Source organism: Coturnix japonica, chromosome 2, assembly GCF_054131305.1.
Source record: "Coturnix japonica strain WE chromosome 2, WE-NBRP24, whole genome shotgun sequence".
NCBI lineage: Eukaryota > Metazoa > Chordata > Aves > Galliformes > Phasianidae > Coturnix > Coturnix japonica.
Genome location: NC_140664.1, coordinates 74,761,901 through 74,777,382, shown reverse-complemented (window position 1 = coordinate 74,777,382; position 15,482 = coordinate 74,761,901). Strand labels below are relative to the sequence as shown.

The following is a 15,482-nucleotide window of genomic DNA, read 5'->3' as shown; positions in this document are numbered from 1 at the left end:
GTGAGCATTATGACCAAGGTAGATAAGTGAAATGGAACTCTTCACACTCAGATATTAACATGAGATCTTAGCTCATTCCTTCTGCAGATCCTACAGACGTCTGTCTTTCATAATTGCATAAGACCTGATTCTATTTGACAAACCAACCCACTAAGTAAATTGTGCAGAAGCACTCAGGTCAGCAGGTACCCACTGAGTTCTCATTGCCTTAATAACGCCAGATCAGAAGCAGAAATTATATAATCTGTTATGGGAAATCCCAAACATGGATCTGCTTCACTATTAATAGTGAAGTAGCCTCAGGGTCATGTTGAAGATATAGATCAGGGATGGAGAGAGCTGTGGGAAATACAATGCAGAGAGAAGCTGGTATCTTGTCTGCGTGCATAAGGTGTCAAAGTACTGCATAGATGAGTGCGGTGTCTGTACCTGGTCCACTGGCTCACTGGATTTATAGAGGTCTAAAAAGGCTGAACAAACTATGTGCTCTTTCCCTCTCAAAAAAGGGAAGTCTTGCAATAGCATCCTAATGCTACAACTTCACTAGAAAGACAGTGATAAGACACTTCAAATTTACTTTCTTACAATCCTGACCCCTCACAGTGTGAAGTCTGCTTTTTTCTTACCATTTTTCCCTTAAATGATGGCTTTTCTCATTTGCCTAACCTCACGCTTTCAGTTGTAACCACAGCTGGATGCAAGTTAATTTGCAGTTTGATGATGGCACATCCCCAGTGCTAAGCATCTCTGAACACAAAGGCATTTTTTTTCCTCAGGCTCTAGTAATGCTGATGAGACCAACATAGCTTTGGGAGCAGGGTTTATTACTTAAAAGCTCTTCCAGGGCTGGCTGGTTGGAATGCATTGTTTTCTAGTGTAAAAAACTGTGACTACCTTACCTAACCAGCTGAAATATAATAATTCACCAGTATGTCACACTGAGGTTTATAATGACCCTCTGCAAAGCTTATCTTACTATATGAAAATGGTTTCCTATAAACTAAACTGTTCAGGCAGCAGGGGCTTTGAAACGCCATCTTCATAACAGTACTTAAATTAGCTCAAGTTGTTTGCTGCATAAAGGAAAACAAGCCCAACCAACTTGGTACTTTAAGCAAACAGTAGGGTAAACTTCCACAGCTGCCAGTGGGATTTGGAGCCAGTTTACACCAGCACTGGTGTACACTGCATTTGGTTTAACAGGAGGCAAGTTCCCAACAGCTGTATTGTGGTACAGTCACATGAACAGATACATCCAGATTACTGTAAAGGTGCCCTCAGTGAACACTGTCACACCACAGAACAGCATCAGGATGTCCTGCTGATTAGAAACTGGACTCGTGGGAGAGTGGAGATGTTTCTTTAATACTATGACATCTGAAAGTGCATTTTGACTGTTGCTTATGGAGTACAGTCTATTGGGGCCTCCTATGGAGTGAGCAGTGGTGGTACTTCTTTACTAATATCAAAAGCTTCAACACCCTCAGACTGAATGACATGTATAGACCTTGACCATATGATCTCCTGACCATTTTCCTAATGAACTTGGGTCCCAGCAGACCAACATTCTCCCTGTACAGGTAGGCTATTCACTCCTTAGCACTTCCTTTCAAATTACAGATGTTTAAAACAGCTGTTCTGTCTTTTTAATGGTACTTAAAAGGACATGATACTGGAAGAAGTACAGAGGAGAGACACAAGAACAGTCACAGGTGTGAACAGTTTCCATGAAGAAAGTGACCAAGGTAGACCTCCTAAGAACGAAAAAGATTTGTCAGTTGGGATTCTGCCACCACTGCCACATGCTCCTGTCACTTCCATGTCCTCAGGGAAACAGCCTTAGGGCCTTTTTCTTAAAGCTCTCTCCCTCATTGCCCACCATGATCCCCCAGGAATCTCCATTCTGAATAACTTTGGGCCATATTTTCCCTTTTTACCGTTCAGTTCTTCTTTGCTTTCTTCAATATTCAACTCAAATCTTTTCAGTTTTGTCATTAAGCAGGAGTCAAACCCTCTCATCACTGTCTTCCATTACAGGTGCTATTCCAATGTCCCTGCTTGGTACCAACTATAAGGCCAGCTCCAAAACAAATGGAAATCCCCCTCCCTCTAACAACACTCATGATATGCTTTGACTTCCCTCTTTCAGAACAGGCCTATTAATTTTGCCTTGAACAAGCTCAAATACATTTCTCACCCAATTTTTACCTAGTCTTCCATCACACAACCACTCAGAAGGCAACACAACAGTCTCCTCCATAGAAAGACAATAGGTAGACATAAAAGGGCTGTATATAAGGCCCCAGAAAGAGAAAAGGGTGGAAGGAAGCTGTCACCCATTCAGCAGAGCACTTTATTAATTAGTTTCAGTTCAAACTAATTATCACTGGCAGAACTAGTCATGAGCCGATGCTTAGTCACATTTTCTGATTCTTTTCCACAAATAAGATGCTGTCATTGCTTGTGAAAGGTCACAGCTTGCTGATAAGCTAACAACATGGGCACTGGGACTTGTCAGGATTTGTCTGTGATTTGTTTAGCTGTAAGAGCAATTATCTAATGACCTGATGTCTATTACTGATTTCATTTTAGCTCCTTCTTTGCTTTCTACTATAACATGGTGAAATGTTTATTTTTACACATATATTTGGTAACCAATGGACAGGAATAGCAGGTAGCTCTTCTGTGGAGAACAAGCTACTTCTGAGCCTAAAATATAATGCAGTACAAAGGCCCACTACATGGGATGATAACAGGAGCTGACAGGATGATGTCAGAGGCCCAAGGCTGCAGAATAGCTCCCAGTGATTAACTACTGACCATCACAGGAATACAACCTGAGTACCTGAGCAGAGATAACAAGAGAGAACAAACTAGTAACTAGTGTGAGTAAAATGCATCACATATAGTAAATTCAGATCTACTATGAGTCTGTGAACCAACAAAGAAAAAAACAATATGTAGGATGCTATTAGTATGCATGCTCAAATGACCTTGGCTGGATCACAGGGTGAAAAGCAAAAGGCCTGATTATCATTTTCTATGCATATATATGGTATTATCAGAGCACTCCCTGCATCTTCAGTCAGGTTTTCTCATTCAACAACCCATGCACAATGGATGAGTACTTGAAATCCTAGAGACCACTGTTATTCTATCCTTAAGTTTCTGTAAGCAGATCGGTACAGCACTGCCAGGAGCTGCTGACATCCCGGGCCTCCTTCACAGCCATCACTGAATGTCTCTTTGCTCCCATATATCCCTTTGCAAAATATCTATTAAATGATTTCCTGTTTCCCAGTGCATATTACTCAGTTTAATGGCTGATAGTAAAGTGTCTTAGAATATTTACCTGAGAGAAAGACAGTGTAGAAGTGGGATGCAGGTAAGATTTCATTAGGAGAACATAGGCTTCTTAATGAGCTCTGACACGTTAAAGCAGTTTCTAGGAGAAACCAGTCATTCTCTTTCCTAGCACAACTATGTGCTCACCCTCTCCAATGCATGAGGCAGACAATTGTTAGAAAGAAAAACAAAGGCAATCAAACAGTCTGTAAATGTGCTTCTCCCCTTCATCTCCCCTCCCCCACCCTTTTTTTTCTGAGATAAAGGCAAGACTTCCTCCCCAGCACCAGAAGGCACCTTTATCACTATAGTTAAGAGGCCAAATTTTCATCTTAAGATGCAGCAAGTGGTGTCTGTAGTGCTGCAACACAGAAGAAGCAATCGATCGAAATACAGGACACACAACGTGAGTGTGATCAGATATACTTTATTGTAAATTCCTATTACACTGCGGTAATAAAAGATTAGAATGGAAAGCAGGTTTATAGACAAGAGCAAAAAAATGGATAATTGTATTAGATGATTTAGACTCCAGTAAAACTGCTTAATTACTTAACAGAGATGGTCGCTGTGCATTTACAACATACTGTTCTGTCCCTTGTGCCCCAGAGAACTTCTCTGGGAGACTTTGACATTGCAGAGTGTAAAATACAGTCCCATAAGCTGCACAAAATGAGTGTGTCACCATGCCTGAAGCAAAAGCCCCAAAGGGTTTGGTGTTCGAGAACACAGAGTTATTCACTGAACAGATGAGGTGGTGTGGTGTGAATCTCTGCTTTGCTCCACATATTTCAGCAAAAGGGCAACCTGCATTTCTCCCCTCCTGGGCTTACTTATTTTTAACAATTGGTCACCAGTTTTGCAGGAAGCCACATGCAGCAAGAAGGAGAGCAGAAGGTAAATTGCCTCCCCTTCTATCTCACTAATGAGACCACAGAATGACCTGGCACAGTAAAGCCATGGTGTTAAATGAGCATGAGGTTCCTTTTAACCTCTTGGGGAACTGTTATCTCACCTGTCCTGTTAGTATGATATGTGCTCTTACCCACTATGACTAGCAGAGAGTGGCCACAGCTGGGCATGGGACTGTGGCATGTGCATTTTTGCCTTGTGTGGAAAAAGGTCCTGAGAAGGGTTTCAGGAGGGATGAGAAATGACCACACACACACACAGCTTTCTCTCCTAGCACATGGGAGTCCACGGTTCAGAACGGTTCTATGAAGTGGAGTGGGAACCACAGATCCAGAGCAGCCTATGGGCTAGAAAGACTTCAGGGGAGGATCAAGGCTTCGGGAGGCCTCTTTGCACCTCACAGAGGAACATGCTGCAAGTAAGGCAGAAAGCTGACCAGCTTGCAGCGTTTTTGAACCTTGGGATGTATGTTTATGCCTGTAAGCTGAGCTTCTGTCCTTCAACCTTCCCAGGGTTGTCCGTGTAACAGGACCTGATTTTGTAGAGGCCATGATTTCTTGGGGACTCTTGGTCACAGTTCACATGGGATGTTTGTTAGGCCTGTGGGTTGGCAGGCTACTCCACACTTTCCTTTGCTCCATGTGCCAGATGGAAGAGCCTGGGCTGCTTTGGGCAGATAGCTCCCCAGAACACACACATGAGAAATGGAGAGAGAAGAAAAGGCAGACAAGAATGGGGAACATACCATATGCAAGAGATGTGACCAGAAAACATAAGATTGATGTGACAAACTCTAAGGTGAAGTATGAAAAGCCATGAATTTTCATCATTCAAACAAGAGGAATAGTATATTAGCAGAACAAGGGATGGGATGAGGGCATGAAGCAAAAGAGTGACTATGAATGGATGCACAGACATATGAAAAAACAAGAGAAAAAGCACAGTTAAGTGGCAAGTGAGAACTGAGAGCTGGGAATATTTGGAAGATATCAAACCCTAATAAGTTCTTCCAGCAAAGCGTGATCTCCGTTAACTAAAATTATAAAACTGTAAGATAAAGCAGTCCTGTTAGCTAGAAATACCTGTTTTTATTGCAGCCTGAACAATCTACCATAAGGTTGTGTAATTCACTCTAAGAATTTATAACACTGAGTTCTTCCTTTTTTTCTTTTCAGTGAAATATCAGGCCTTAATTAAAACTAAAGTTCAGACTACTTTGGTGAATGGAGCCTTTCAGATTCCCTTGCAGCACTACTGCAAAAGACCATAAATACAAGTGAACTACAGCAATAATATGGCCTAGAATTACCTTTGATTACGTGTATCTAATTTTGAGTCATTTACCATACAGATTTCTTTTTATGCTCTCCCTTGTGTTGCCATTTACTTTTCCTTATTGAATTTAGTGAAACTCAAGGATGATCAAAATAACAAAAAGCAGATTTCTATCACTGTCTTTTTTACCTCCTCAAATGTGGTATTTTGAAACATGAGACCAAAATGAAAGGATGAAGATGGCACCTTGCTTCACGGTTTCTGAATCTGGATATTCAGCTCACCATACACATGCCTCAAAGCATCACAGTTCAGGCTTGCAATCAGCTTTCGTAACCCTGGTCGTTTTGGAATACATTTTACTTCCCAGATCAAGGTGGACGTTGCTGGGATTTGCCTGTAGAAAAAAAAGGAAAATAACAGTATAGCCATCAGTCAGACAATCCTCTGAACCTGATCCAGAACCAGAGAAACAGAACGTGGACAGTATAACATGTCTCAATCGTTTTATGTTTCACCCATTCTCATAAGTGTCCTATAAATTATTTCCTCCACTTTCCATTCCTCTCAGCACTAGCTCTGTCAAAGCCTTTTCTAGCCTTTCCTCGAGGCTAATTCTAAATTTCCAAAATGAATCAGGTTTCCTCTGTCTCCTGCCATTTCCTCTCATGACCACTTTCAGAATGAACTTCTTTATAGCCAACATCCTTTTTTCTACTTTATATTTCCATTTTGCATGCGTACTATAGGCCCCATTTGGTGATTCCTTAAATAACCAAATAAATGCTCAAATAACCTCACGCTATCCTCATGGGAACTTGGCATAGTGCTGATGAGCTGCTGAGCCCCTCTGCCACAGACATAACTTCAGGAGATCCCCTCACCAATCCCCATTTCAGATGACTTCTCTGTGTCCACACAAGTAAGTCGAAGTGTTTTTGTGAGTCCTGCCATTAGTGTTACTTTTCTGTTACACAGGACTACTCCTAACCCATAGTATAAACCAAACGTATTCTGCGTTGCTCCTGATTTTCAATTAAAATGCACAGAGAGCCTTGAAAATTAATATGTTTTCTCAATTCTTTCACTATCTTCTGTGTACAGACTTTGAAGGCTGATATTGATCAATTGATTATGTTAGGGGGATGTCAGGATATAGCTGTGTTAAGGGAATAAAGGAGGTGGCATAGCGAGGATCTGTTTATAAAAGTGAGTATTATTTTTCTCAGCATTAAGAGGACTACGAATTGAGACAGCATCCTCATCCCACATGGGTATAATCCTCTGTAAATAGCTGAATAAAGCAGGAATAAAAAAAATTTAAACTTTAGTCAGGGTTGCAAACTCTCATCTGGTAGGATTTAGCTATTAGATGTCATGTCCTATGCCAGAGTCAGCACACACTGGCTGCCCAGGCTTAGCATGAGTCGTGACAAGATAAGAAAACTTATTAACACTAAATGAGATGGCTGAGGATCCTCCCACCTAATTATTGTTTTAGTGCAAGTCCGTCTCTGCAAGAATAAGAGCCATTCTTAGCGGTTAGCTTGGGTATTTCTACACAACACTGCTCTGCATTTTGCATATACAGTCTTAGGCACCCTGGGGCATGCACCCAGTTTTAGAAAAGAAGCTCACGTTTTTAGTGTGAGCATGTGCAGACTGACTGCAGAGCCTTCCTTCTTTCTATCTTTGTTCTTTACATCTTAACAGAGATGTTCTATTCCCCTCAGCTGCTTCATCATATGCCCGCTAAAATGGCAGCATGATAAAGCGATGACTTCAATTGCAGCACAAGGTTAAATACTACTTTTACTCTGGAAGTTATGTGAATGATCTGCAAGGGATGATCTGGACAGAAAGTGATGAAGACACTATACAAGTCTGTGCAGTAAGGTTCAGTCTATTTTAATGTGCATCTGGGGGATGAAGGTTCTCAGACCACTTCTTCACAGTGCCCCAGTGAGAGGGCACAGTGCTATCATCTCTGATTTATACTGCTATTATCTCTGCATACATATGTACATATATGTGGAGGAACACAACAGTTGTGCTGGGAAACCAGACCCACCTTCTCCTGTTTCTCTACTCTCTGACTAATAAAACAATTTACTTCCCTCTACACATGCTAATGCTAGCCAAGCTCTGATATGTAAGAACACCCTTAAGTGACTTACATGCTAGCATGCATGGAGGTGTGCTTGGCTAAAATCCTTTTAACAATATCCATCACTTAATGGTTAATTCTCAACTGTCGTGCGAAAACTATGCCCCATGTAGGCACTGCTGCCACCAAAGGCTGTTCCATAAGTAATGTTCTTCATCTGCCTCCAGCTAATAGTGAAACATCACTTGTGAATAATGAAGGTAGAAGTCCCCACGCAACTTCCTTCCCATAATAATGTTGCATCAACTGGATCACACACACCTGTCTTGTGGAGTGACCCATATAATATAGAAAAGCTGTGTTAAAAATACTGCGAGATCAAAAGTCTCATCCCCACAAAAAATTGCTTAAGGGCAAGTCCCATTTGTAACAGTTGCTGATGGATGCGGAAGAAATGGAAGGAGGGGGAAGGCCCAGAATAGGTTTAATTCCCTTAGCAAGTGTAGTAAAGCCACCCCAATCCGATTTTCCTGAGAGAGAATTCAGTGATGAATGGTTCTGTGTAATATGCTGAGCCATCACACACAGGAGCCATTTATCACTCTGAATGCATGGAGGCAAATGTGATTATTATTTAAATAAACTGAAACTGCTCCCTGCACTGTCCTCTGTGCGTATAACCTGCAGCCTTCATTCATCTAAGAGAAGTTAAATCACAAATTTTAAAATGACTAAGCTGATCCATTTCCATTTTTTTTTTAATGATGCCAAGGGCACAACTGCAAAGGGGAAAACATGGTGACTTGAGGGAAAATGACGTCTGTTCTGTGAGTCATGCTTCTCCCTAACTCCTGTGCCTTTGATGTACCTGACAACTCCTGCATCCTTGAAGGTGAGAACAGCCCACTGCATCTCTTGGAACACGAAGGATGCAGAACAACAGGGAGGCTGGAACAGCTGGGCAGCATGGAGGGCTACTGCTGCAACTTGTGTAACTCCTGTGGACTGTGCTGAGTCACGTTCAGCAGCATCTGTGACACACCACGTGCACAAAGCAAGCGCAGTATGCCCTTTCACAGTCGTTTTTCTGTCCAGCTCCACTCTGGAGACAGGTTTTGATCTCTTTATCCCTGGACCAGGTGCCATCAGGCTCAGACCTCCCCTACTGGCTGCAGATAATACCGAAAAATTATGCAGCTACTGAAGCACAGGCAATTTTTCAAACTCCTTTTGCACAGACCTGGAGACGATCGGCACAGGTAATGATAGATAGCATCACTATGGCTGTCCAAGAATAAGCAATGACTGCAAAATTTTCCAAGGATCCCAGTTATATATCCTGGAACTGGTTAATGACGAGCTTACAATGCTGAACTCAAATGGGAAGAGGGTTTAGAAAAGTACTTGCTCATGTAGAAGCACTCCCATGTCAGTGTGTATACTGCATATAATGAAGGCCACTGAAGCCTTTCCTTTTCTGCAGGCTCGGGAAGAAGAGCTTGTGTACCCACCACAACTGGAATTATATAATGCAGTGAAAGAATAAACTTCGTCTGAATTAGCAGCTACCTCCAGCCACAACACTTCTCTAACAATGGCACTGAACAGATGAAATGTTATCACAGTCTCTCTTTGCACAAAGGACAATGTAACTCCTGACTGTTGAGACCTATGGCTCCTCTATGTGCTGATTTTTAAAGTAAAGAGAGCATCTGAATTACTTAGCACTGCATTAGTTAAGTGTCCCTTGTGAGCTGCCTTCCATGAGCAATAAGGTGGACATTGTGCTTGCTTCCATACCTGAACTCCTTTTTCATTGTCCTCAGCACACCGGGGCCCTCAAGGCGGAGCGTGACGTTCTCCAGGGCTTGTTTCAGAGGGTTGGTGAACTCCACAACCACAGACATTTCTCTATCAACGACCATCTCACCTTTAGTCTGCAGAACAAAGTAAGGATAAAGCTTTGCAAGCTTGTAATAATAAAATGCCTCGCAGTGAAATCCATAGGGTTAAATACACAGTGTCTGTGAGGAAAGAGAGAGGGGGAAATGGAGCATGTAGCAGAAGAACACAAAGCAGAGAGAGTCTAGCCAGAAGAAAACCATTGGACGAGCCCATAGATTCTGCCACTACAGATTTTTTTACCCATTTTTTTTTCTACCCATGATGGGTCAACAGGTAGAGATTCCTCATTTCTATAGGGAAAGTAGGAATCTGCTTTCACAGTCCTGGACCTGAGGTTCAAGCAGGGGAGAAACTGGATAAACACGGGCATTCTCCCTTATTCTACCCCCTTCCCAGGCTCCCTGCCAGCCTTGAAGTGCATGGCTTCAGCAGGGTTTTCATTATACAAGTGGCAGATGCCAGCTGATCCACAGAAGATTTGAAAGGGCTTTGAGAAAGGTAGCTAAGAAGTAACTTCTAAGTAAAACTGAAATGCTATGATGGAGTCTGCAGTTCTCCCACAAATAGTTAAGGAGTCTGACAGTTATAAAAAACTGGAAAGACTCTGGTGTAAGGGATCACTCCATGACAAATACCAATATATTGACTGGGATAACAGATGAGACACTTACAGCTAAGCGCTCGATTAGCATTTAACCATCTGAATTAGCAAAAAAAGTGGCATATTCAGAAGTCCTAGCCCAATTTAAGGGACTTACGTCCTCCTTATTTTAATTGCCCACTTAGATGTTTGAACATCATTGATACATGAGGGAATTCAAAATCATCCTGAATTCCCACACATGCAACTGAGATCGTGACCTGTATTTGCCAAGATTACCTTTGTAATCTGGAGTCAAGCTATATTAGAATAAAATGTAATTTCCTCTACTGTTAACTCTGACAGTCTCCTTAGACAACCAGAAAAAGATCAAAGGTGTATCCAAAGATATGAAAGGAAAGAAGCTTTTCGTTCTTCTCCTTTACTTTCCCATTAAGAACTTCATTCTGACAAACATGTTCAATGAAGACATCTGATGAAAACGAGGGAGATAGCTTCCTCAGAGTTCATAAAAAAGCAATACAGCAACGTTCCCTAAAAAATGCATCCATACGCATGCATACACAAGCATGTTTTAAAAAAATAAATCAGCTGTTAAAAATTCATCTTATATTTACATATTAAAAAGAAGTAGAGAGGAGACAAACTCAGTTTTACTAGAAGATGTGGCTATTGGGCAACAGCACATCCCATATACTAATCATCTTTTCTTTGTAGGAAGGAGGATAAATGTTTTGAAGCTGAAACTGGGGATCGTGTATAAGATGTCCTGTTCAAATAGTGAATTGAAAGAACTCTGCTTTTAAGATAAACACTTCTTCCAACACCCATTTTGTCTATCTGGTCTGTGGAAAGCTTGACTGAAAAGAAATTCAATTTGAAAATAATAATATTCCTATCAGATCGTTCCTGAAACAGAGCAGATTATTTTTGCAAACTTTATTATACTCTTGACCTACATAATTAAAAAACTTTTTTTTCTTATTTTCCTGTGGAAGGCTGCTGTGTCATATTACTCCATATATTATTATATGAAAACCTGAACAAATAAACTGGATATATGGATAATATGGAGAAAAAGGGTCTATAAACATAGATTTCTTCCAAAATACTAAATTTTAGGAAGTTACAGCCATGTTTATATGAAGCTTCCTGAACAGGTGCTCTGAAATTTTGTTGTTATTTTTCACAATTAGGAAAAAACACAGATCCAAGTGAGATCATTCAAAGCAGATGAAGGCTCAGCACTTTTGAAAATGAGGCAGTTTGTTTGGATGCCCACTTATGAATTGAGAACTCTCAGTCTCAGACCTGACTTCTTGCAGTCTTTGCAATACAACATAGAGTTCGTGTCCTATCAGTCACTACCCTTCTAGTTTCAGAGGTATCATGCCACCAGCTGCAGAAATGTTTAAAAACCTACTGACAGTACCCTCATAGAGTGGCAGCAAAGCACTACTTTGAAAGCATCGTTCCAAAGGCAGATCATCCATCCATGTTTGGAAGAAGCTCCCATAAAAAGTGCAGAAACTTTCCAAACAAATTCGCCTTAGCAATAGCATTATTCTGTTTTTCAGCAAGAGGTGTCTGTATAACGCTGCTTTAAATAGAATACTTTTGAAGTAGTCAAAGACTTGAGTGACTTGAGTGAGTAATTTCTCTTTCACCCTTTGAGCTTCTTCAGTTTTCTCGCAGCTTTTCCTCTCCTTCCTTCACTGAGATCACACTAGCTCTCTGCTACAGGTAATGCAGACTCAAGTGTAGGCTGCTCAGTGCAATGTGTAACATATATAAACACCCTCATACACTCCAGTGGGTAGCTGTTCATAAGGTTCAAGATAGACCAGAGGTCTGACATGCATACATGTACAGCTCACTATCCCAGAAGTCAACGCAGAGCCCACACACACCATGATAATCACTTATCTCCTTCACAGCCCTGAGATACCTTGATTTGCAGGATGGGAATTTCCAGGACCATTGCCTTCTGCATAGCCAGAACTTTTCCTGTTTCATTGATCCGTGCCGTCACGAAGAAGTGAAAAGAGGCTTGGTCCAGCAGGTCATTGAGATACTCAGCTGATGTGATCATAACATCAAAAGCACTAGCTGAGGGGAGAAACAGAAAAGAAATGATGCATCTGAACTCTCTTATCATGTTCAAAGGCAGTTACATGAATACCTTGGAGAAAGGCGACCCAGCACCAAAGAATCACTCTTCTTCTATTGCCCAAAATACCTTTACTCCTTTATGTCATTATTTCCTCTCTTTTTGTTCTCTTTGCATTTTGGTTTTGAGCTCCTTGAGGTAATGGCTGAGTTTGTGCATTGCCTCTGCCCCTGCCTGTCACAGCAGGCCCACGATACTATTGAAGGTTCACAGGCACTACCTCAAAATAAGCAAGAAGCAACACTGTCAGGACATAGCTGCTGGACACAAAGGTTAAAACCAGTCCTGAATGCTGCCCTTGTAAATCTTTGCTTTTCCCCTTTATTCCTACACTTTCTCTGATTCTCTTTTCAGCAGAGAGATGCCACCAAGGATGCCACCAGAGCAAATGTTTAGGTGTTTGTGGCTACTTGGGAGACTGTCTACTCCCCAGGACACGCCTGAATATCTGCCTTTGTCCCTTAATGGGCTTGCATACAACATTTAGCAAATGACTCCTCCTGTCTCCAGCATGCCCTCCAGAGAGCCTTCATGTGCTTCCTGACAATAATTATTGGAAGGAACAAGTCCCCCTGGGCTAGATGGTTGAGATGCAGGGAATCATTAATGTAACCATATCGAACTGCAATTCCCAGACCAACAATGGTGTGAGAATGTGATGCAGAGAGGCAGATCTGCTAACTGACCAAGCAGAATATATAGATCTAGAGATCTTGCCTGTAAAAAAATTCATTATAACCCAAGTAAACATATCAAGATCTCCCATTAGTTAACTGTAATTATTATCATTACCCATTATTTGTATCATATTTGTGACATACATGGTACACACTGAGATAATTGAACTCAACTGGGTAAACACACTCACCCCTTTTCACATTTTTGATCTGCTTATATCAAAACCAGGCCCCTGATTTGGTTTCAGAGTTATTTCCTCGGTAACCACCTGACCTGGATTTACCAGGCCAGCCACAAACTTACTTGATGTGCTCTCCACCTCCCCCTCACTTTCCATCTCTTTTAAAAGAAATTCCCATAATGCCCCCAGATCATAAATTATAAGTGAGGCAAGGTATTTCTCATCTGTGTAAGGTAAACAAATAAGTAAATAAATAAATAAATTAGTCACAATCTCAGTAGAATTTGCTTTATAGTGGAAGGAGAGAAGAATTTTTTTTCTGTTTAGATTTAATCACTGCAGGGAAAAGAAAGAATAATAGACTTCCATTTCCTTAGCGCTGGCTGTGCTGGTAAGTTGCCAGTACCACTTTCAGCACCCGGGAAAGCCAAGGGAGACACAAAATCAAGCTGCCTTACAGCCTTTTAGAAAAAAAAAAAAGAAAACTAAATATAACTGAATAGAGAGCACCTTTGAAGGCTCTGGAAGGTTTAAGCTATTCAAATCCTCAAAGATGTTTTCAACCCACGCAGTTCCTTTAATCATTACCCTGAAAATCATGCATTCATTCACTTCCTGTTTGAATACTTAGTTTGCTTCATTCTTTTAATATCACAGTCTGGAAGAATGCTTTTGACACTTCTTTATTATACTGTAGTGTTTTATTACCTCCAGATACGTATACGCTTACTGGCATGAATGAAGCCTACAAATTGTGCTTGAGTGCCTCAGGAGGTATCCCTCTACCACACCTCTGACAGACTGTGCTCACACAGCTGCAAATGATTACGCTGCCTCCCTTCACACTGCCCATCTGCTCAGACACGATTCCTGCCTGTGTGTGTACTCCTTTCCAAGGAAAAGGCAAAAGGATTTATGTTCAAGTTTTATGTAGTACCTTCAGAGAAGACATAACTTGCAACAGTTGGGGTTTTTTTTGTCCTGTTATTGGACAAAGTGCTCTACAAGTTGGTGACCGTAACTTAATGGTGAGCTAATTTCCACACTGAAAAGTGGTAGCAGCTTAAAACATAATGCCTTGGCCAGAGGCAGTAGGGGACACACACACTTTTTGTATACACACAAAATAAAATGAAAAAGCATGTTCTGTTCTCTTAGGTGTCTTTCTCTACTCTGTGCTCACTCACCATCGGTCATCTTAGAGCTTGCACAACAGTTTCAAGAAGCTTTTCAGAAACAATTTACTTAGAAATAATGAACGCTGAAGCTCGGTGATTCTTAAAACACTGCCTATTCATTTCATTTATTGAGCAGAGGAGATAGATGAATCTCAAAACACTAGAGAAGCCATATTTGGGGTGATAATAGTTTACACAGACCTTTAGTGCAAGACCTTTATTGTAAGTCCTGAAAGCAAGCATGAAGCACAGAAAGAAGTATAATCAATATTTACACATCTATTATGATATGGCTGAATTCCCCGTTATAGAGTTGGTATGGAATTTATACTAAGTAGTTGAAATTGATCTTTTTACTGTGCCTATCCAAATCTCCAGAAGTTTTGCAGTATTTCAGATCAAATATTTAATAACCGATGCAAGGAAATTTCAAACCTCACACTGTGTTTTGATAGGTTCTGATGGAACAGTTCAATGCAACTCAGACAGTCCCTTTCCAAAGTCCTTGCAAATGATTTGAAGGAGTTAGAAAACAGCTGTCAGAGCTTTGCTGTAGCCTGGAGGTGGAATTTTCAATAACTTTCACAATGTAGATCCTTGTAAATGGGCACCTAGTTTATGGAGATTAATCAAAATGTGCAGTTTTAGTACACACTAACAGTGAATAAATAAAGTGAAAAAGAATGCACAAGGGTTTCTCACTGAAATGAAACCCGGCCTCTTTGAGAAGACTCACAGTGCCTATTGAGATGGGACAAGACAGAGAAGACAGGTGAGAATGCTCAGATGTCAGCCAGAATTGCTGTGATCCAGCATCAGATCCAACATTCTTCCACTCCCGCTGTACTCAGAGATTGCTTTTGCCCAGTATCAGCATCAAGAAGGCAAAACCCTTGCTCCTTACCGCCACAGTAGGGAATTCAAGCAGAGGAATCTAAGACTCTGTCTTAGCTTGCTTTAAAGCATGTTTTTATTATTTTTTCTGATCTGGACTCACTGACCTAAGAGCACAGGCCTGTAAGAACAAGTGATTGGCAGACACTTGCTACTGTAGAAATCAGGGCTGTGCAATCAGCTTTCTCCATAGCAATGAAGAGGTATGATCTCCCCACCACAGTCTAGAAGGCACA

General features: G+C 41.1%; 1 protein-coding gene across 15 annotated transcripts in view; it reads right to left on the bottom strand.

The window, feature by feature from the left end:
• Window positions 1-3,756: 3,756 nt before the first annotated feature.
• The window catches only part of F13A1 (coagulation factor XIII A chain), a 208,662-nt gene continuing 196,936 nt past the window's right edge, over window positions 3,757-15,482 (bottom strand). For 14 of the 15 annotated variants that reach the window (XM_085537783.1, XM_085537781.1, XM_085537785.1 and 11 more), the window contains 3 exons: window positions 12,094-12,254; window positions 9,440-9,576; window positions 3,757-5,929 (listed from right to left, as the gene is read on the bottom strand). In XM_085537783.1, the coding sequence (XP_085393909.1) occupies window positions 5,785-5,929; window positions 9,440-9,576; window positions 12,094-12,254 (443 nt within the window). In that variant the 3' untranslated portion in view covers window positions 3,757-5,784. Of the gene's footprint in view, window positions 5,930-9,439; window positions 9,577-9,633; window positions 9,664-12,093; window positions 12,255-15,482 lie in introns of those variants that run through there. The other variant, XM_085537790.1, reaches the window with a different exon arrangement.